This window comes from Trichoderma aggressivum (genome assembly GCF_033847375.1).
Source record: "Trichoderma aggressivum f. europaeum strain CBS 100526 chromosome Unknown scaffold_009, whole genome shotgun sequence".
In the NCBI taxonomy this organism is placed as follows: Eukaryota; Fungi; Ascomycota; class Sordariomycetes; order Hypocreales; family Hypocreaceae; genus Trichoderma; species Trichoderma aggressivum.
Window position 1 is genome coordinate 303612 of NW_026946375.1, and position 19880 is coordinate 323491.

The window sequence follows — 19880 nt, forward strand, 5'->3', positions numbered from 1 at the left end:
TTTTTTACACCTGCTCGTTGACAAACAGACCAGCCATGCCCTGGCCGGTACCAATGCACATGCTCGTCAGCAACAGCTTCTTCTTGGTCCTCCGCAGCTCGCTCAGGCCGGTCACGACCTGTCGGGCTCCCGTGGCTCCCAGAGGGTGGCCCAGGGCGATGGCGCCTCCCTTGGGGTTCATCTTGGACCAGTCCAGGCTGAGCTTGTCGCGACAGTAGACGGCCATAGAGGCAAAGGCCTCGTTGACCTCGACGACGTCAATGTCGTTGAGGTTGATGTTGTAGATGGAGAGGAGCTTGGGGATGGCGATGCTGGGGCCGATGCCCATGATGCGGGGAGCGACGCCGGCGACGGTGGAGCCAACGTACTTGGCCATGATGGGCAGACCCAGCTTGATGGCGGTTGATCGCTTCATCAGGACCACGGCGGCAGCACCGTCGGTAACCTGGGAGGCGTTACCGCCGGTAGTGGTAGGTCCCCACTGGGGGAAAGCGGCTCGGATCTTGGCCAGGCTCTCGGCGGTGGTGCCGGCGCGGATGCCGTCGTCCTGGGTCAGCGTCACCTGCTTCAGCTCGCCGTTCTTGTCCTTGACCTGCGTTGTGATGGGAACAATCTCGTCGTCGAAGTGGCCGGCCTTCTGGGCCTTCTCGGCTCGCTGGAAACTCTCCGCAGCGTACTTGTCCATGGTGACTCGGTCAATGCCAAAATCCTTGCTGACGTTCTCGCTGGTCCAGCCCATGGGCTGAACGGCGTCGTCGGCCTCCTGGCTCTTCTTCAACACGACCTCGTCAAACTCCTCGGTAGGGCGGCCGTGCGACATGCTCTCGGCGCCCATGGCAATGCCCACAGCAATGGAATCATTGGAGATGGAGTGGGCAATGTCTGCAATGGCCTTGAGACCGGAGGAGCAGAAGCGGTTGACGGAGCTGGCACCGGCGGTGTTGGGGAAGCCGGCAGCGAGGGCGGCAGTTCGGACCTTGTAGGCGGCTTGGGCATCGGTCACCTGCAAGAGACGATTGTTAGCGGACTATAATCGACATATGGCTAAATCTCGTCGATCTGGGACGTGACATACGTTGCCGAGGCAGATGTCCTCCACGAGAGCAGGGTCAACACCGCTCCTCTCGCGAACCTTCTCCAGCAGAGCATATACCATGTACTCTAGGCTGGTGTCCTTGAGGCCGCCCTTGCCAGCCTTGGTCAGCGGTGTTCGAGCGGCATAGGTGATGACGATGTCGTCGGCGTTCTTGGACTGGCTACAGCACGAATAGTTTGTCAGCATGTGAAACAATCCCCAAGCGCGTCAGAGCCCGTTTCCTTACATGTTGTTCAGCGATGACCCGGGGGCCAGGTGCTTGATGATGGAGCCAATTCGTTCGACAGCCATGATGTGATGTGATGTGATTTATTGTATCCGCAAGTTCTAAGAAAACAATTCGACGTAAAGACGGTATCACTTTGCAGCAATCAAGTCGCCCCTTGCAGACAAATCTGGGGATCCACGAGCTTTATGGATGGTCGCCGGCCGGGGTTTGTGGGGTTGAGCCGAGGCAACCGGCAGCTTACATAACTTGGGCCGAGCTCTGGCAATTCCACGGCTTGGAAGCATTGACTCGGGATGGCTTCACGGGATCCAACTTTGCGGGGAAGCTTATTAACTCTCAGTGATACCTCGGAACACCCTGCTTAATATTTTGATATTTGCCGCCAGAGAGGCGAGATGCCTTGACGAAAATGCGAGATGCCCGGCGGATGTCTTTGATACATGAACGCTCATGCCATCACCTCTGGGGCGGCAGATGCTTCCTGTTCGGTCAACATTTGCTTACTGTACCCCATACCTACTCCGTACATATCTCCATTATTCTCCGAATCTTATTTTGTCGTAATCTCTTAGACAATTCCTTGGTGCATATAATGACTGCACAAATGCGTCGAGAAGACCTATAGCGAGAAAGATGAAGAGTCAACGATGGCTGGTAACCAAAGGCCGTCGATATTGGGTAGTAGATGGTAGATGATACTCTCTTTAGCAAATGAGAAGCCATGTTTGTTTACTTAGCCTCGTCAGCCATGATAGCAGGTCCAAAGCCAGCACTCTATATCCTAAAGCCTCCAGTTAAGCGTACCTAATCTGTTAGCACCACTAACTCCTTTTATAAGCATCTCTTACTATACGCGCGTGAAGCATGGCCATGTTTCCAGAACCATCGATTACCTTGTGAAGACGATGTCATTTCGACAAATGTAATTCAGGGCTATCCATAAAGTATCCCGCCTTTACCCAGAACACCAAGCACACGAGGTGCTTCCAAGCCATAAATACCCATCCAGGACATGTATAGAAAATTTATCTACAGTACACAATCCATCGGTACCTCCAAAGAAGGGGAACCTCCCCCAAATCAATGCTTAAAAGGAGCCAAATTCATGATGACCTACGCCCCAAAAGCTTCACTCACAATCTCTCCTTCATCCGGCGTCACAGCCATTTCCAAAAGCTCGTGAGCCGCTTCGACAACCTCTCCCTCAATTCCCGCCTCCATGACAAGGTCTTCTTCCGCAAAAGTCAACCTCCCAAGTGCGATTAGGTAGCGTTGACTTCCACCATGAGACAGCGATAGTTTTCGAGTGATATCAGCCAGGTTGGACGTCCAAGGGTCCGTGGCCAAGGTGTGGATCAGAGTCACACACTGGGAGATTATGCGGTGGAGTTCGGCTGAGGTGGTAGATTCGGCGAACCTCAGCGATGAAGATGTCATGGCATCTGGAAGGGGAGGAAGAATGCTGGGTGGAATTGGTTGGTCGTAAAGTTCGTCGATGGAAGTACTCAAGCAAGCTACCAGACGCGGAATGGCGTTGTCGTGAGATGCCAGCTGCTTGGCACCAAATTCATGTCTTGCAAAAGTAACCAGCGTTCGTAGAGCAGCAAGCCGCACACTTCGTTTTTGCGCTGGGGTAGTCGTTGCGCGGGGATGTTCCATCAGCTTAGCAGATACTCGCTCGATGACAGCTCGCGCCACGGACACCGCATCTTTTTCATCGGATATTGGGCCGATGGAATCGGGCAGCGAAGAGGTGGCTAGCAAGTCAAGCATTCCGATGATATCGACCGTTTTCTGTTTTGGCATCAAAAGAAGAAGAGTAAAGTCGAGAGAAATGAGTTTCCAAAATGCGGCAGAAGTGTATCTGGCCCCATCCTCGGTCTCGGTAGGTATCGTTGCGCAGGCCAAAGACGCAGTGTACAGCAGCGAGAGAATGTGAGTTGTGTCGATTTGCTGTTCCAAAATGGCATGCTCGTCATTGTTGGCCGCCGTGCCATCCGAAAGACGCGAAGGTCCTTCTGCCACGGTGAATATTGTTGTTTGTGCCACAGGCACAAGTCTGGATATGATGAGGGGTGCAACAGACGAGGTATGGAGCTGAAATGTGAAGGAGATGAGCGACACAAGGTATTTGATGGGTTCCCAAAATTGCTCTTCAAAGCACCGAGTCCATAAGATGATGATTTGCTCAGCGAAATCGACCAGGAGTTGCATTGGCTGGTAGGGATTTCCCATCAGAGGGAGTCTTTCAAAAATGAGGGTTGAGAATGAGATGCTTGGATCGGAAGGGAATGAGATGCGAGAGAGTATGTCAAAGGTGGGGGGCTGGCCTTGGGCAAAGCCGTGGTCCAGTACAACTTGCAGAAACTAACAAATTCAAATCAGTATGTAAACGGGCGGAGTTTGAGTTGGTGAGTAATTGCATACATCAAAAGGAACTGTGGGCGCGGCGATGATGACAGGCTGCTGCAATGTTGGCTGAAAGATGGGTTTTGCTTCGCTCATCTCGGCGTCGCCCGTGTGTATATCAAGCGCCTTCATCGGCGATTCGGATATCTGGCGCTTTCGCTTCCCCTTGCTCGGCGTCCGCTCTCCAATATTGGCAGCAACAGACCCGGCAGTCTTACTCCTCCCTTGGCCTTTGCTTGGACTAGGGGCGATGTCCATCTCATCGAAGCCGTCGGCAAAGCCCCATGTTTTAGCGGCCTTCTTTGGCGTCGCCGTGTTGTTGGCATTGGGCTCTTTTTTCCGAGCTCGGTCGTTGGCCTCCTTCATATCGCGTTGCATGAACTGAAGTTCCACATTGGCATTCTTCTCGGCTGCCAGGGCTGCCTCCATTGCCTTCTCCTGCTTGCTTAATTGCTCGGCATTCAGCTTCCGTAAGCGTGCAATCTGCTCGTCGTAGCTGTGCTGCGCTTTTGTTGAATTTGAACGGAGAATGGAGGCTTCGCCACGAGCGGCATTGAGCTCTGCTTCCAAAACGCGAATTCTTTTCTGGAGTGCCGTCACCATGGTCCCCGATTGCCCTTGGGACGCCATTGGCAGAGCGGCAAGCTGTGCTGTCTGAGGTCGACTGGTACTCTGCGAGGAATCTGGCAGTCGCTGGGAGCTCATGAAAGGCTGGTTCAACGGCCGGACACTGGCCATCCGAGTCCGCTCCGCAAGAGGAGCCCCGGGCCGGGCGGCGGCCGAGTCGATCGCGGGGTTCCATCGAGGATTGGGCACGGGAGGTCTCTGCTGTTGTTTCTGCTGCGGCTGCTGTCGCAATGACTTGTCGACAATGGGCCGGCCGACAGGAAGCCCGGCATCGTTGGTCACCTCGGTGGTGTCCAGGTCGTCATCCTCCTGCTCCCAGGCATAGTCGAACTGCTGCGTCAAGGCATGCTGAGGCCGGGCCTGGGTGGACTGGAGAGCGTGATTCTCGAGCTCTTGGAGCACATTGTCGGTGAGATCGTCGAAGCCATCGTCGGAAAACTCGTCGAGATCCATCATTCGTGGATCGTCAATCCATCTGCTTCATGGCTCCAGGCGGCTACAGCGGCGGACTTGGCACGGCTATTGCTTGCTTTTGCTTATGCAGTCATGGCGGGACAAAAAAGGAACCAGAAGCTGGTGCGCGGTCCAGCTTCCCCACGATTATTCACATGCCAGGCGAATCAACGCGACACGAAGTCACGTTTTTCTCTCGATGTCCTTGCTTGTGTGGCTGAATCTTTAAAGTGTGGCTGAAGACTTATTTGATAGAGATTGGTTCTCCGCCGTAGCGTTACCTTGGGTTAGGTAGTTTGGGCGCAATATTTGCTGTAACCAGAAATGAAATTTCCTCCATTGATACGGAGCATACGTCATTAAATACCGAAAAGAATGGCCAATTGCGAGCATAATTCGCAGCACGGCATGCAGCGCCATGCCCTGGGTTCAAGGCTTAGCAAATGTGAGCGGAAGAGGCGGTGCAACTCCTCAGCCCTGATCTACGCATCATGTCGCATGACGTCGTCCCTGCTTAGAGACGGCTTTTTAGTTGGCCACGAATGGAATTGTGCATTGCAGGCTGCCTCTAAGGACGATGAATGAAGTTATTTGACGCTTCCAGAGGCATCTTGCGATTATCTGCAAAAATGATTACTTTCATTTTTCATTTTCACTTTCCATTCCCATACCCGTGTTATGCATAGGTAGCAAACGTCATCGTAGGTAAGTTGTTGAGGCCTGGTAGGAAGAGGTACTGCTTAAATGGCCGTCACATGCGTTTGCGGGGAGCCCAAGCGAATGCGGTCATGGCGCACGGGGAGTCGCAGGACCCCGACATTAATTTGAGCATGCGGCATCCTTATTATTAAATTACCTAACATTGGCGAACTCCTACAGGGACGGGATGGCTTCAAGGTGCTCGTAGCAGATGGCAGAAGAAGATAGTAGCAGCTACTACAAGATACCTACCATTGTAGACAAAAATTTGAAAGTCTCCGCGCATTCTCTGCTATTACATGTATTTACCGACACACTTCTTGGACAGCTCCGCTCATGGGGAGTTTTTGAGATCCATCCAGTGCTGGTTTCAGTGAAACTTCTCGCCTAGCCAAAGCCTCAGCAATCCCAGCAGCCCGCTAGCGCCAAGCCCCAGGCATTTACAGGCGCACGCCAGCACCACGGTAATAATGGGGATACCAAAACTCGTCAGCTCCACGTAGCTTCTGATTTCCCACATCACCATCGGGCAAGGCCACCTCGACGTTAAAATCGCCCTCCACCGCTGCTGGGGATGTCGAGTATATAAAGGTGAGGCGAACCAGCTGTCCGAGACGGCGACTGTGCGCTGGACTAACTCAGGCACCGCATCGCAGCCCGCCGAAGCTCCTACCATCGACGATCCTCCTCCGAGCAATCCGTTGAATCGCGACTCCCGCCCTGTGCTACCACTTCACCTTTCTGAACACGCCATGGCCAGATCAAAGAGAGGGGGCAAGTCCCCGATGAAGAATGCAAACGGCCAGCTCAGCGGCTCCGAGGGCCGCCGGTCCAGCTTCAGCGACAAGAGCGAAGAGGGGTCTCCAACAAGAACCAGGTCGCAGACTCAAGCCAAGCTGGCGGCTGTACAAGAGGTGAGCTCTAATCGCCATTCTCTTTCGCACTTACTTGTCGCTTGTTTCGAGGACCAAGGGAAACCGGAAATTAACATGATGCGACAAACAGAAACCCGCGACTGCCGCCGAGAAGCAGGCCGAGTATGAAAAGAAAAAGGCAAACTTCTGGACACGCACCTTTTGGACGCTCGTCATGATATCTGGCTTCTTCGGCGCGCTGTTCATGGGGCACATTTACATGATCGCCATTGTTACCGCTGTCCAAATCATTTCTTTCAAGGAAGTCATTGCCATCGCCAATGTGCCCAGCCGTGCCAGATCGCTCCGCTCCACCAAGAGCTTGAATTGGTACTTTTTAGCCTCCACCATGTATTTCCTCTATGGCGAGAGCGTCATCTATTACTTCAAGCATATTGTGCTCGTAGACAAGGTCCTTCTGCCTTTGGCTACTCATCACCGCTTCATCAGCTTTGTGCTCTACGTCTTTGGTAAGTAAATCCTCAGTATTCGCAACGAAACATCTGGATGGTCTCTTCTAACGCCAGCCCAGGATTCGTCTACTTTGTCGCTTCGCTTCAGGCCGGACACTACAAGTTCCAGTTTACCAACTTTGCTTGGACTCACATGGCTCTATATCTCATCGTCGTTCAGGCTCATTTTGTCATGAACAACATCTTTGAGGGAATGATTTGGTTTTTCCTTCCGGCGGCTCTAGTCATCACCAACGACATCTTTGCTTACATCTGTGGTATTGCCTTTGGCCGCACGCAGCTCATCAAGCTTTCGCCGAAGAAGACTGTCGAAGGATTTGTTGGCGCATGGATCATGACCATTCTCTTCTCCTTTTTGCTCGTCAACATCTTGATGCGCTCCAAGTACTTCATCTGCCCTGTCAACGTAAGTCAACCAAGTGACCCCCCTTCCCCCCATTTATTCGATTGTCTAATACTCACATCAATCCAACCTGTAGGACCTTGGCGCCAATGTCTTTACTGGACTCAAGTGCGACGTAAACCCCGTCTTCCTCCCCCGCACCTACAAGCTCCCGCAGTTCTTCTTCCTCCCTCCGAACACCAACTTTTCTCTCACGTTGGCGCCGATGCAGCTGCACGCCCTGGCCCTGGCCACCTTTGCGTCTCTCATCGCTCCTTTCGGCGGCTTCTTCGCCTCTGGTCTCAAGCGTACCTTTAAGATTAAGGACTTTGGTGATTCCATCCCGGGACACGGCGGCATGACGGACCGTATGGACTGCCAGTTCATCATGGGCTTCTTCGCCTACATGTACTTCCACACCTTTATCGAGGTCCACAAAGTCACCCTTGGCAGCGTCCTGGAGACGGCCATCACCAGCCTCAACCCCGAGGAGCAAGTCGAGCTGGTCAAGAGCATGTGCCGATATTTGAGCAACCAGGGTATTATGCCCCAACAGGTTCGTCTTTCGCCTTTATATATACCCGAGACGACTCGTCATGTCAACTAACCAGATTTCTCCATAAACAGCTTCAAGCCTGCCTTGAGAAAGCTACGTCTTCATAATGAACATTTACACTGGAATCATTTTCTCATGTAACCCTAAACCTCTCCGACTACACCTTTCGTAATGACCAGGCAACTCTCGTTTTCTTTTTATCTCACTTGTGGACCAACATGGGACGGCAGAATGAAGTTTGTGTGGATCGATGGTCCGGGGAGAAGGTGTGTGACAGGCGTTGAATAAAAGGAGGAAAGAATAATGGATGTGGAGTGGGATAAAAGCATGCCATGTCGTGTTTTAAACTGTGGGAAGGGATCGTGATGTAAACGGTCTTTTTTTTTTTTTGCCTTTTCTTCTTCTCTCTCTTCTTCTTATTTACATGTATTTTGTCATTGTAGTTAATCATCCATCTTCAGAGCATACATAATGCGGGAAGAAAATTGGAAGCGGGTAGGGACAGGCCTCGTTGGAGAGGCCATTCTTATAGCTGACTAGAATTTACGAATAACATTCACCTCGACATTCTTTCAGTTTACTGATCAAGGTCGTAATAATATGTAAGAAATATTTCGTCGAATTAGACGGAAGCCACAATCTCATCCAACCGAGCTATAGCCTTCCTCACGGCCTCCATTCCAGGAGCGTCATCCTCGATGAACTTCTCCAGCTCATATAAATGAGGCTGGCCATCGGCGACAATCAACGTGACCTTGTCTTCGCCCAAGCAGTCACGCATGTCCTCGCTCACATTGAGCTCCACATCGGGATCCTTGTTGCCGTGGAAGATGACCGTCTTGGGCCACCGTGCGACTCTGTCCTTGGACTCGGCAAGTTTCGCCCATTGATACCCGAGGTCGACGGAGCCAACTATGCCGAGGAAGGAGTTGTTGAAGGTATAGTAGTCGTAGAGCATGCCTCGGTAGCTGTTATCCTCTGGTGATGCTCTCGCGGCGGGCATAGGAGGCGTGAATGATGGATTCTTTGCGCCGTCGGGGGTTAGTTTGTCCAGGACAAAGGTGGACTCGTCAAGGGGCATTTCGCCGACTTGGATTGGGCCGGCGATGTACTTTTCCATGGAGGCATGGGGGATTTCTTCGCCGGCTGTTTGGATGGATGAGTTGAAGAAGGGGTGGTGGAAGGTGTTGATGCCCTGGATGGAGAAGAGGGCGCGAGGTTTGGGTTGGCAGTGGTGAGCGATGAGAGTGGCCATGAAGTAACCTCCGCTGGCGCCTCCAACGATAACTGGTCGTTTGGAAGAAGATTGAGTGTCCCAATTCTGCGCAAATCCGTATGCCGCTGTGGCGTCTTCTAGGAGGCCTTGTCCGCCTGCTTGGGGGAGAAGACGATAACTCGGGGAGATGAGAGGCCATTTCCGCTGGATGCACACCTACACCTTTACATGTCAATGAAAAGGCTCTATGAACTGTCCTGTTCAGTCTTTTTGCTTCTTCTCACCTGTACGAGCCAAGGCGCGACAACATCACGGTTCCCGTCGACAAGTCCTCCTGGGTGAAAGTATAGAAACACGGGGTTACTCTTTGGGTAGTCGTCTTGAGCGTAGATGTCGCATTTCAGCGACAGGCCGTGATTGGCATATTCCTGCGTTATCTTTTGAACCATGATGAACTGCAAAGATCTGCTCGTCTGTCTACGGATTCAAGAGAATATTCTCATGAAGGAGAGCATTGTGAACTCTAGTAGTTACCTATTATATGGCTGCTGAAAGCCCGGAGCGGGGTTCCATATTAATCAATAATTTGAAGTGATTACTTGCTATGAACTGCTAGGCAACAAGAATCCCACAGCGCCCTTTCACGCACGCCAACGCCCTTCGGATAAATACGAGCAACGCGCAAGCACACGCTCTGATACATCGACAGCACCGTCGCCGAGAGAACGCGTCATCACGTGGGCGTAAGCATTCGGTTGAATTTAAGTCCTTTGGTTGAGAAGCTGGCCTTTTTGGAGTGGTTCAGGGCTTTGGGGGATGCCGTAGCGTTGGTGCTAGCGAGGCTAGATGCACGAGTTGAGGGTTTTTACCGGCCTGGATCGGGCGCTTGTGGAGATCGATATATGATGGACCGAAGTTGGTTCTTGCTAAAGTCCGATACATGTGCGGAGTATTTCTATATTTGATGTGTTATCATGAGTTGCCATTGTTTGGCTTCTGTTATCGAATGCTAGAGTCTCCAAATAGTGGTGTCTGCAACGTTGGGAGGGGGCTCATATATGCAGGACTTCAATGTTCAATGTTACCATCCATACTGCGCCAACAGGCACCACCTACCGCAAAAGTACCATACAATGGCAGGTTGAGATGCATAGCCGGCATGTCACGGGATAATAGTAAGGCGGCACAGATTGGTTTGAGCTAGGAAAGATGTGGGAGACAACGTAAATATCCGGTGAGGTGATGTTGTCCTTGTCGTAGACTTGGCATTAGCAAATCGATGCATGTACATGATGCTGTGCGTCAGTTATAGCCAATGCTATTAGGAAAAACATATATTGAGTGCTGGTCTGAACATTACCACTCCCCATTGCAATATGTCCAATGGTCAGTGAGTCTTCTTTTGTTGAATTCCTAACAACTATGTCATGCTGTTTGGAAGCATTCAACGACTGACCGCCTCAGTCCTCCAGCCCCGGCAAGGCATTCATCCTGCCATTGGTGACATGGCTTTATGCGCTGCATGCAAGCCATCATGGGACCTCTTGAGCGGGGGTATAATGACGCTGCTAACGGGAATCGGAAAATACAGTTACACGGCAGATCCGTCTAGGGATAAAGAGATGGACGGCTTACGACTGTGCAGATCCAACCAAGGTATAAACGGTGTTGGGTTTAAACTGCCGCCGTTACCGCCGAGCATCTAATGTAGGACAACCTCTTGCTTCGTCCTTTGAAGCTTGTCTACTGGTCTATCTGTCCCATGTTCCACGACGATCCTACGAGGCTTTACTAGTGTGCTACTGGCCAAGAGGTGAAGGCTTGTATGTGGCAGCTGGATGATAGACGATGCTAGTGTCGAAGTCAATTTCAGGCTCTTCCTTTTTTCCAGGTGAAATATCCATTGGCCACGAGATTACATGTATGATGCTATAATGTGAGACTGATCATGCCGGAGACATATCCATGATGCAATCATGTAGGAGGCACTTCTAGGCTTTGCGCCCTCTCCAGGCTTGCTTATTGTGATTCGTCCCATGAACCCTGTTCGGTATCAAGGGGGTCAGGCGAGCTTCATTTATACAGGGCCCTGCGGCTATCGTACTACGAGGAAACTTTAGATCCAATCACTATATCGCCGTTCATTATGGCGCTATGCAGGGAGTGTAGTTTCAATAACAGAGAGCAGGCACACAAGGGTATTGGCCAGCCACCTCGGAAAGTGTAGGAAGACTCACGCTAACGGGAGTCGAACTGTCCTTGTTTTGTTTGCTTCTTCTCACTTACAGCCTACTCTTAATCTTGAGAAAAGAAACTCATCTTATTGGATACGTTTCTGAGCAAGGAGGAAACAAAACTAGTGTTTCTCTAAGAAGCACCATGAATCAGCCGCAGACTAGTAAAGCAGAAGAAAAAGAAAAGAAAAGGGGAATAAGGAGATTCCATTGGTATTTTGCGATCCTTCGAGGCAAGGGAAATGACCCGGCTTCATGGGACAGGGAAGCCTGCCACGATTTGCTTTTTGCTTGTCTCAGCTAGTGAATACGATGGCCCAGGGATATGGATCAGCCGCACCGTGAAAGAGACAGCCGAACAGGTAGTGGGCTGGCCAGCATCCCGTGTCTCAAATTACAGCTTGCTTTTCAATACATCCCGTACCGAGGAGGAGTTGCTGTAAGGCGTATGTATCAGCGTTGCTTGTCGACCCTTGCGCTGATGGATGGTAGGTGTAGCTGATGCTTGCTGAACCAAGTACATGTGGACCAAAATTCCTTTTTCTGCACGTCTCTATGACGCTCAATACCGTTACCTAAAGCGATATCGGAATACATTGGCATCTTTATCTTTGCGTTTTGATCATGTCCGGGCAATATATCAAGCGACACCACGGACTCATGGCTTGCATATTGAGTGCATGAGGCCCGTGAGGCGTGGGAATCAACCGCATTTTGCATAGACGACATCGGGAAGATCGGCCAGTGCGTGGAGACGTGAAAACTGAGATGTCACAAATGACGACAGGCCTTGCTCAGGGCAGATTACCGCAATGGAGAGGCGCTTTGATGCTCTGTCGAGACCCATCAGGACCGGAAGGGAGAGATGGAGATGGAGAGGGTCGAGCTACAGACGGAGCAGTTCTGCCGCTATGGCCCTAGCTGCCCGCCTTCCATCCCCTAAGCTGCCCTAAACTGCCCTAAACTAGCCCGTGCCAAACTATGGATCCCGTAATGATTTTCAACTCAACCTTGAACTCCATTGATTGCACAGTGCTGTTTGGCCTCACCAAAACTCCGTCTCTTGTTCCCTTCTAGACTGCTCTATCCTCTGTCCAGCTGCAAGTCAGACTCGACATGCTTACCAACCACTTCAGAAAAGAATTCCAAAGAACTCTTCCGACTGTCAACAGCCGATTATGATTGCTGACGGCGGCGGCGGGGTTCCTCTCCTCCACTCGCCGATAGCTCACCATGACCGAGACGAGGCAGACCAGACAGAGTGCGAGTATAAACCTGGACCGGCTGCCCTCGGGGCGTCAAAGACAAGGATTCATTACAAGACACTCACCTACGAGTACGAGTACAATGACCGCACACGCACATTCGATGTCTTGTTACGTGTCTCAGGCCAGGCAGCCCCTGGGCACGGCCCAACGCCTTTCCCCCACCAATTTGGTTTGTCCTGTAATAGCTCTGCCACTATCTGAGGCCAGGATTTCAGCCCAATGATGGCCGACTGGGTACATGTTTCCGCTCCCCTGCTGCTTGCTTGCTTGACCGGCTGCACGCTAGGACGCCATGCAGCCCGATACTCTGCTTACAGGCATGCCATGGCAGACAGCTGCTTACTGCAACACCATACCGTACCGTTTCTCGAGGCGGCTGCTGCTCAGCCCGGCCGCCACAGCTTCGACCTGTGCCTCTCAGCTGCTTCACCGGCTCCGGTGTGCTAGGTCCAGCCCCTCGCCTTGTCTCGCCTCGCCTCAGATTACCTCTTTGGTCGTGGACGAGGCCTCAAATAGCTGGGTCACGAGCCGCAGGGCTGGCAGATGCTGCAGGCCCTCGTCGAGTGGGTGGGTAATGATGAGATGGCATGGGCAGATGGTTAATCGCAGGTGAAATAAAGAGGGGCCGGGTTCGGCCCTGTCACACAGACAGACGGAGCGACTGAGATCTGGACCGACCAGAGTATCAACACACGCAACGCAAAGGGGCCTTGAGAATTGCTTTTTTTCCTGTCTCTCGCGCCTGTTCCGTGGCGGGTCACATCCGAGGTGCCCATGCCGGGTTACACAGTTTGCTTTCTAGTCCAGCTTTTTCGATGGCGTCCTAAATTTGCCTAATGGCCCTACACGCCGGTATCCTTGACCTCTGGCCCCTATATATAGAAGATGCCCCGGGATAGCCGTTGTGCTCTTGTTCTGCATCTTTCTGTGGAAACCGTCCTTCGAAAGAGATAGTGCCAAGGTTTTATTGTGTATTCCGGTAGGTCGGCCCAGCCCACCGTTCGCAAGAACCACACCGTGATCCATTCTGAATCCAATTCCCTCTTTTTAACCCTGCACAAGTCGTTTGCTCACCCCATGCTCTAGGTTGTGTGGATCGTTCCAAGGCGAGTCTCTTTGACTGCTTACAAAGGACGAGGACTCGCGTGCTCGTTATTTTGTTTTGGATTCTTTGGAATCTTGCTTCATCTCTGCCAACATCTCGGCTTGCCACTGCTGGCTGTTCTTTTTCAGATTGCCTCATCAGGCGAAACCTGCTCGGGGCCAGCCAATAATAGCCGCTGTCAGGACAAAATCAAGGTGCGGCAGCCGCCTGTCAAGGTACGGATCCTTGTATGGGTAGCCGATTGGTAGGCTGTAATTGGCTGACCAAGACGTCTAGACATCCTTATTAGAGAAGACGCCCTGGTGCGCTTACCAACAGTCAAGCTGGATTGTCTACTGTCATTTATTCCCAGGAGGTTCAGGAAGGCTTCGAGAGCCAACATGGGCAGCGACGACGCATACTTGCTTACGGCAACCCAAGCTCTCGCCAGGATTCGCGCTGGCGAGCTGACGATTGAGGGTTATGCACGCTCACTGCTTCGGCGCATAGATGTCCGTGATGCCGACGTCGGAGCCTGGGCGTATCTCGATAGGGATTACGTCCTCCAGCAGGCGAGGGCTCTGGATAAAGTGCCGATGCAAGACAGAGGCCCTCTTCATGGAATGCCGGTTGCCGTCAAGGATGTCATTTACACAAAGGGTATGTCGTATCATGTTGCACCTGGCCTGTGGAGGTGTGTGTTGGCAGAGCTAAGAGCAGGGTGTGTCTAGATATGCCGACAGCTCACAACTCGCCCATTTACAAGGGCGACTTTCCGAAGCTCGACGCGGCATCCATTATCCTCCTCCGCCACGCCGGCGTGTTGTTTCTCGGTTAGTTTGCAAAGCGTCTCTCCCTTTCTCCAGCCACAACCTCGTTGACACGCCCCGACTTAGGCAAAACTACAACGGCCGAGTTCGCCGCCTCGTATACCGGACCGGCCTCGACACGCAACCCGCACAACCCGTCCCGCACCCCAGGCGGCTCCTCTTCCGGCTCCGGAGCCGCCGTTGGAGACTTGCAAGCCCCGGTCGCGCTCGGCACCCAGACCGGCGGGTCCACCATCCGCCCTGGCTCTTTCAATGGCGTTTATTCAATCAAGCCCACTTGGAACGCCGTTTCCCGCGAGGGTCTGAAGATTTCCTCGCTGATGTTGGACACCATTGGCATTTTCGCCCGCGGCGTCGATGACCTAGACCTCGTCGCCGATGCGTTCGCGCTGCATGACGACGAGCCCAGTGACTTTGACGGCATCAAAGGCGCGCGCTTTGCTCTATGCAAGACGGTTGTCTGGCCAATCGCAGGAGAAGGCACTCGCAATGCGATTGCCCGCGCTGTCGACATCCTTCGTGCTCATGGCGCCGAGGTAGAAGAGGTCGATCTGCCGACTGAGTTTGACAATCTGCCTCGTTGGCACAACGTCGTCCTCCAGACCGAAGGGGAGACCTTTTTCCTTCCCGAGCACCGCACTGCCAAGGACCAACTTTCGCCGCAGCTGGTCGGTTATGTAGAGCGAAAGGCTGGCTACGACCGCCGTGAGCAGCTCAAGGCCTTTGATGGCATCGCTGCGTTGCGGCCCAAGATTGATGAGATTGCCGGCAAATACACTGCTATTTTGACCCCTAGCGTCGTCGACGAAGCTCCCGAAGGGCTCGAGTGGACGGGCGACTCGGCGTTTTGCTCCGGCTGGTCCGCGTTGCATACCCCGGTGATCAACATTCCGGGTTTTCAAGGACACTCTGGCATGCCGATAGGCGTCTCGCTTGTGGCCGCGAGATATCGTGACCGCCATCTTCTCAAGGTGGCGAAGGAAGTGGGTAAGCTTTTCGAGGCAGAAGGCGGATGGAAGCGAAACCTGTATTAACCGGTTGAAACCGCTATTGTTTAAAGGCTCCAAATGGGGGATTTGCAGATGAATTGTTCCTCAAGAGTAAATATAGTAGAAACAGCAAAAATGTTAGAAGAGGGTAACGAGAGAGTAGAAAATAGCAGCCTTGCCAAGCTTGATCTTGCTTTTCCCTTGTGTCGTTGGTAACTTGTTGTGCTGGCATATACCCGTTTATGAATGAGACTTTGTAATTGCCGACGAGGGCGACTTTGCATGGGTGAGGGACAGATGTCTTTTATGTTCCATCCATTCAATATGATGGACATTGACATATGCGGCAGTATTCACCAAGTTTGTGCTACTATCACTACCCGCTTCCGATATCTTGTATCGCTAAATACACGGGTCGTTAACAACTGCATGTTTTATGATAGCTATAGTCATAAGTGTCACTGTGAATTCGACTTCAATTGAGAAGAGTTGGCGGTTTCCGTGGAGGGAAAACTCCTTCATAGGCACTCTGGAGTTGGATCAAAAGGCCCTCCTCTTTCGCAACCGCGGCAAGCCCGTGAGGCCGTCCGTTGTACTCAAGATAGCCAAGTGGCATGGCAGCAACGGGATATCCTGAAGGAAAAGGTATTAGCCATGCAAGTTTGGCCAGATGAAGCGGGAAGGAGGTGGGTTGTACCGCAAGCCGCAGCGAAGTAGTACAGGGGAGACTCGAGTGGTGCCATGACGATGTTGATGTCGTATTCGTCGAATATCTTGTCGATGCCTTCGTCGCGACCGAGTTTCTTTAGGTGGGCGACGTAGGTTTCACGGTCTTTGGGGGTTATGTTTGTGTTTTCGCTACGTATGAGGATGTCTTGGTTTTCATAGCCTAGGACTTGTCAGTTTTAGGAGTCTTTTTGATCAATATCTGCAGGTTACCTGGGGGAAGTTCTCTATCGGCATTATCCTTGTTGAAAGCAATCAGTTCGCCCAAAGTCTTGATTCTTGGAGTTTCTAGAAGTTGAAGGTACTCTTCAAACTGTTCTTTAAAGTCCTTTTCTATTCCAGGGAGCTTCAGTCATACGTGTATTATGCTTATACTAATGCAGAGTAGACTTACCGAAAATCTTGAGCAATACATCTTCACCGTTGATAGTCAAAATATCTGCAGTTCTCAACGGAACATTGTCCTTGAAAACGGACACGTGTTTCTTGATCCTTGCATATGCATCCCGAATTTGATCGTTCTAGTCAACTTAGCATGCCAAGAATAAACCTGACAAAGTGAAACGAGGGTACAATCTCACCAACTGTTTCTCCATTCCTTCATCCAAGACCTTTCGAATCTCAGGAGAATACGTCCACTTTTCCGGGTCCAATGTGCCAATCCTGAGGCCCTCCCACGAGCCCGTCACCCTCGAAGCGTAACCACCAAACGGAACATTTTCAGGATTGGTAATAATGTCCATCAGCACCGCCAAATCCTTCGTGTTCTTTGTCATAGGCCCCGGTTGGTCCGAGAAGTTTGAAATGGGGACAATGCCCCTAGTGGAGATGAGCGCGCGCCCAGGTTTGAGTGAGTACAGGGCGGCTCGGCCCGCGGGCAACATGAGTGAGCCAAATGTCTCAGTCCCAATGCTGATGGGGGCGAATCCGGCTGCCACGGCGATGGCAGAGCCAGATGAAGATCCGCCGGGGTTCTAAGGAATGTTGCAGGTGAATCAGTGTTTCGGGAAGGGGGGTACGGCCACTGCTTTTGTTTCACTTACACTGTGTCCTGAGAATGAATCACCGATGAGAAGACCTCCTTTGACGTAGGGTGATTGAGCTTGGCCGCTTATGCTGTTCCAGCCACAGAGAAGGTTTGTGCCCCTGCGCCATTAGTTGTCGGCTCACTTGTACTGAAAGTTAATGTTGGTTAAACAGTTTTTACTGACTTCCACCATGAGAGTTCCTAAATGGAAGATTAGTTTATCGTGTACGTTAATTCTGACAGTTGAATGGTCACTTACCGACAAGCTGGCCTTGCCTATAATGATGAGCCCAGCCTCTAGCAGCTTGATTGCCTTCGTTTAGCTTATGCTCGATAAATTCAAGTTTACAGCAATCACCCACTCGGTCTACAATAGGCGCATTGCTCCTCGGCTTCGAATCAACCAACGCCAGGCTACCCGCTGTGGTGTCTAGACCAGTGGAAGGATGTGTTGCGACATTATCCTTGACGAGGATTGGGATTCCGTGGAGTGGACTTCGAAGTTTTCCGCTCTGTCTTTCATCATCTAGAATTGCGGCTCTCTCTAATAGAAGTGGCGCGGGGGATGTGCTGATTACGGCTTTGAGGTAGTCGTTGTGACGCTCAATCTGCAAGAGATATATCTCGACTAGCTGCTTGCTGTTTATGCGGCCAGAGCTTAGCTCCCGTTGGAGGTCATCAGCAGTGGCGGTCAGAATGTCAAAATTTGGGCTCATGGCTGGTAGCGACGCAGCAGCAGGTATTCAATAAGTTGTAGTTCACACTTGGCTCCTCTATGCGGAATGTGAAGTGCGCAAAGGGAGGGCATCATTTATTGAGCTCAAGTGAAATCCACTAGCGAGTGATGGCTGTGCGGATACTGGTTGTATCCGATGCATATTAACCGGAGCACCGAATATATCAAGCCAAGATAAGGTAACCATGCAACATCTGCGCATCCTATCTTGTGTACAACGTCCATATGCGATGCATCTGCCGGGGGTTGTGACTGTGATGAGCTCATCAGTTATCCGATTGAGATGTCCACTGCCATTTGGATGGGATGCTGTCTTTGCATTAGGATGGGATTTGTAGGATTCGCGGGGTTGATGCATCAGTCGACGAGACATCAAGTTCAAAAACATCACGTCAGATAAGTTTGGTGATGAATGGCATTCTACCCATATGCTTACATCGTTAAACGATGATGTGTATACGAGCTATAATGTCATGATATTGCAGCATAGCCAAGATCACCAATTCTTCACTGCAAGGATACCAACACGGAGATTGCAAGAGATCTCGCGGTACTCGAGCCGAGCCTCAGAGGCGGAGATGCGGAGATCCAGTTTTCCGTCATCCTGGTGGATTCCCGACGAGCCAGGCTTCTCCCAATATGGGAAATGGCTTGTCAGCATACGCGTAGCGGGACTTATATCCGAGAGTTGATCCTTTTGGGGCTGGAGTTAATAAATCCGCCTGGTGACACTCCCGGCACTTGTGCTGCCTTATATAACGACAGCCGTTTGTCTTATCTTGTGGCTTCTTTCCCGCAGCATCGTCCATCTTTAATCTGAATTCATCCTTCTACCTGGTTTCACCAAGTACTTTTGTGTCCAACAAGACTCAGATCTCTTCTATCATCTACAAAGTTATACGTGGCGCCGACTACGTTTGACGACAACCACCCAACTCCACATACGCACAACCCACATCCTCCATCACAATGCACATCATCTTGACAGGTGCCACCGGCTTGGTGGGCAGCTCCGTCTTAGACGCCATGATCAAGGCCAAGGGCATTACCAAAATCTCCATTCTCAGCCGCAAGCCGATACGCATGGTCGAGGACGCCAAAGATCCCCGAATCAACGTCATCCTCCACCAGGACTTTGAAAAGTACGACTCAAAGGTGCTGGAACAACTGCAAGGCGCAAGGGCGTGCGTCTGGGCCCTCGGCATTAGCCAGACCAAGGTCAATGCCCAAGAATATGTCAAAATCACCAAGGACTACACCCTCGCCGCCGCAAAGTCCTTTTCTACGCTCACAACGTCGCCGTCAGAGCCATTCCGCTTCATCTATGTATCGGGTGAAGGCGCTACGCAGAAGCCGGGCCGCTTCTCTGCCATTTTTGCTCGAGTCAAAGGAGAGACGGAGACGGAGCTGGGTAATTTGACGGCCTCCTCGCCGACGAGCATCCAGGCAGATTCCGTGCGACCAGCTTTCGTGGATCCGAGGGAGCACAAGGCTATTCTGCCATATATTCCGGACCCGGGCGCGCTGTACAAGGTTAGTGTTGCCGCGCTGTCGCCCTTTATCGGCTTGATGAAGGGGATGCATTCGCCAACAGAACACTTGGGAGACTTTTTGACCAGGTTGGCCATGGGGAAAGTGGATTCGCAGCTGGAGGGGCCCGGAGCATTTAAACTGGGCGGCTCGTGGGTTATTGAGAATGTCGGTTTCAGGAGGATCATGGGATTGTCGGGGTAGGAATTTGAAGTCTGGAGGCGCATAATCGGACAACGTTGGATGTCGCTGGCAACTCACGCTCCTTGGATATACACCTATGGAGAGCAGTAGTCTTTGTATTTTTAGCTATTCATTTTGTCTCAGGATCTAGAATCAAGCATATTTCTTTAGTCTATACCATCACCACCATGCATATCGTTTCCACTTTGAGATTCTCTA

The 19880-nt window shown here is 51.6% G+C and overlaps 7 protein-coding genes across 7 annotated transcripts; 3 read left to right on the forward strand and 4 right to left on the reverse strand.

Annotated features, from left to right (window-relative positions):
• Positions 1-4: 4 nt before the first annotated feature.
• Triagg1_3211 (uncharacterized protein) lies at positions 5-1387 on the reverse strand (the record flags this gene model as incomplete). Its single annotated transcript, XM_062897479.1, has 3 exons — positions 5-1003; positions 1076-1256; positions 1323-1387. 3 exons carry the CDS (start codon positions 1385-1387, stop codon positions 5-7), a joined length of 1245 nt encoding a protein of 414 aa, XP_062757735.1.
• Positions 1388-2438: 1051 nt separating this feature from the next.
• Positions 2439-4817, reverse strand: Triagg1_3212 (uncharacterized protein; the record flags this gene model as incomplete). Its single annotated transcript, XM_062897480.1, has 2 exons — positions 2439-3692; positions 3753-4817. 2 exons carry the CDS (start codon positions 4815-4817, stop codon positions 2439-2441), a joined length of 2319 nt encoding a protein of 772 aa, XP_062757736.1.
• A 1448-nt stretch (positions 4818-6265) lies between these two features.
• Triagg1_3213 (uncharacterized protein) lies at positions 6266-7889 on the forward strand (the record flags this gene model as incomplete). Its single annotated transcript, XM_062897481.1, has 4 exons — positions 6266-6427; positions 6519-6897; positions 6960-7306; positions 7380-7889. The coding sequence occupies 4 exons, from the start codon at positions 6266-6268 to the stop codon at positions 7887-7889; spliced, it is 1398 nt and encodes a 465-aa protein (XP_062757737.1).
• Positions 7890-8460: 571 nt separating this feature from the next.
• On the reverse strand, positions 8461-9503 carry Triagg1_3214 (uncharacterized protein; the record flags this gene model as incomplete). Its single annotated transcript, XM_062897482.1, has 2 exons — positions 8461-9270; positions 9339-9503. The coding sequence occupies 2 exons, from the start codon at positions 9501-9503 to the stop codon at positions 8461-8463; spliced, it is 975 nt and encodes a 324-aa protein (XP_062757738.1).
• Positions 9504-14041: 4538 nt separating this feature from the next.
• On the forward strand, positions 14042-15504 carry Triagg1_3215 (uncharacterized protein; the record flags this gene model as incomplete). The annotated part of the gene is made up of 3 exons (XM_062897483.1): positions 14042-14300; positions 14372-14473; positions 14537-15504. 3 exons carry the CDS (start codon positions 14042-14044, stop codon positions 15502-15504), a joined length of 1329 nt encoding a protein of 442 aa, XP_062757739.1.
• A 430-nt stretch (positions 15505-15934) lies between these two features.
• Triagg1_3216 (uncharacterized protein) lies at positions 15935-17928 on the reverse strand (the record flags this gene model as incomplete). Its single annotated transcript, XM_062897484.1, has 9 exons — positions 15935-16092; positions 16157-16348; positions 16399-16518; positions 16580-16706; positions 16767-17159; positions 17229-17331; positions 17397-17413; positions 17472-17516; positions 17575-17928. 9 exons carry the CDS (start codon positions 17926-17928, stop codon positions 15935-15937), a joined length of 1509 nt encoding a protein of 502 aa, XP_062757740.1.
• Positions 17929-18917: 989 nt separating this feature from the next.
• On the forward strand, positions 18918-19682 carry Triagg1_3217 (uncharacterized protein; the record flags this gene model as incomplete). Its single annotated transcript, XM_062897485.1, has 1 exon — positions 18918-19682. The coding sequence occupies one exon, from the start codon at positions 18918-18920 to the stop codon at positions 19680-19682; it is 765 nt and encodes a 254-aa protein (XP_062757741.1).
• Between the last annotated feature and the right edge of the window lie 198 nt (positions 19683-19880).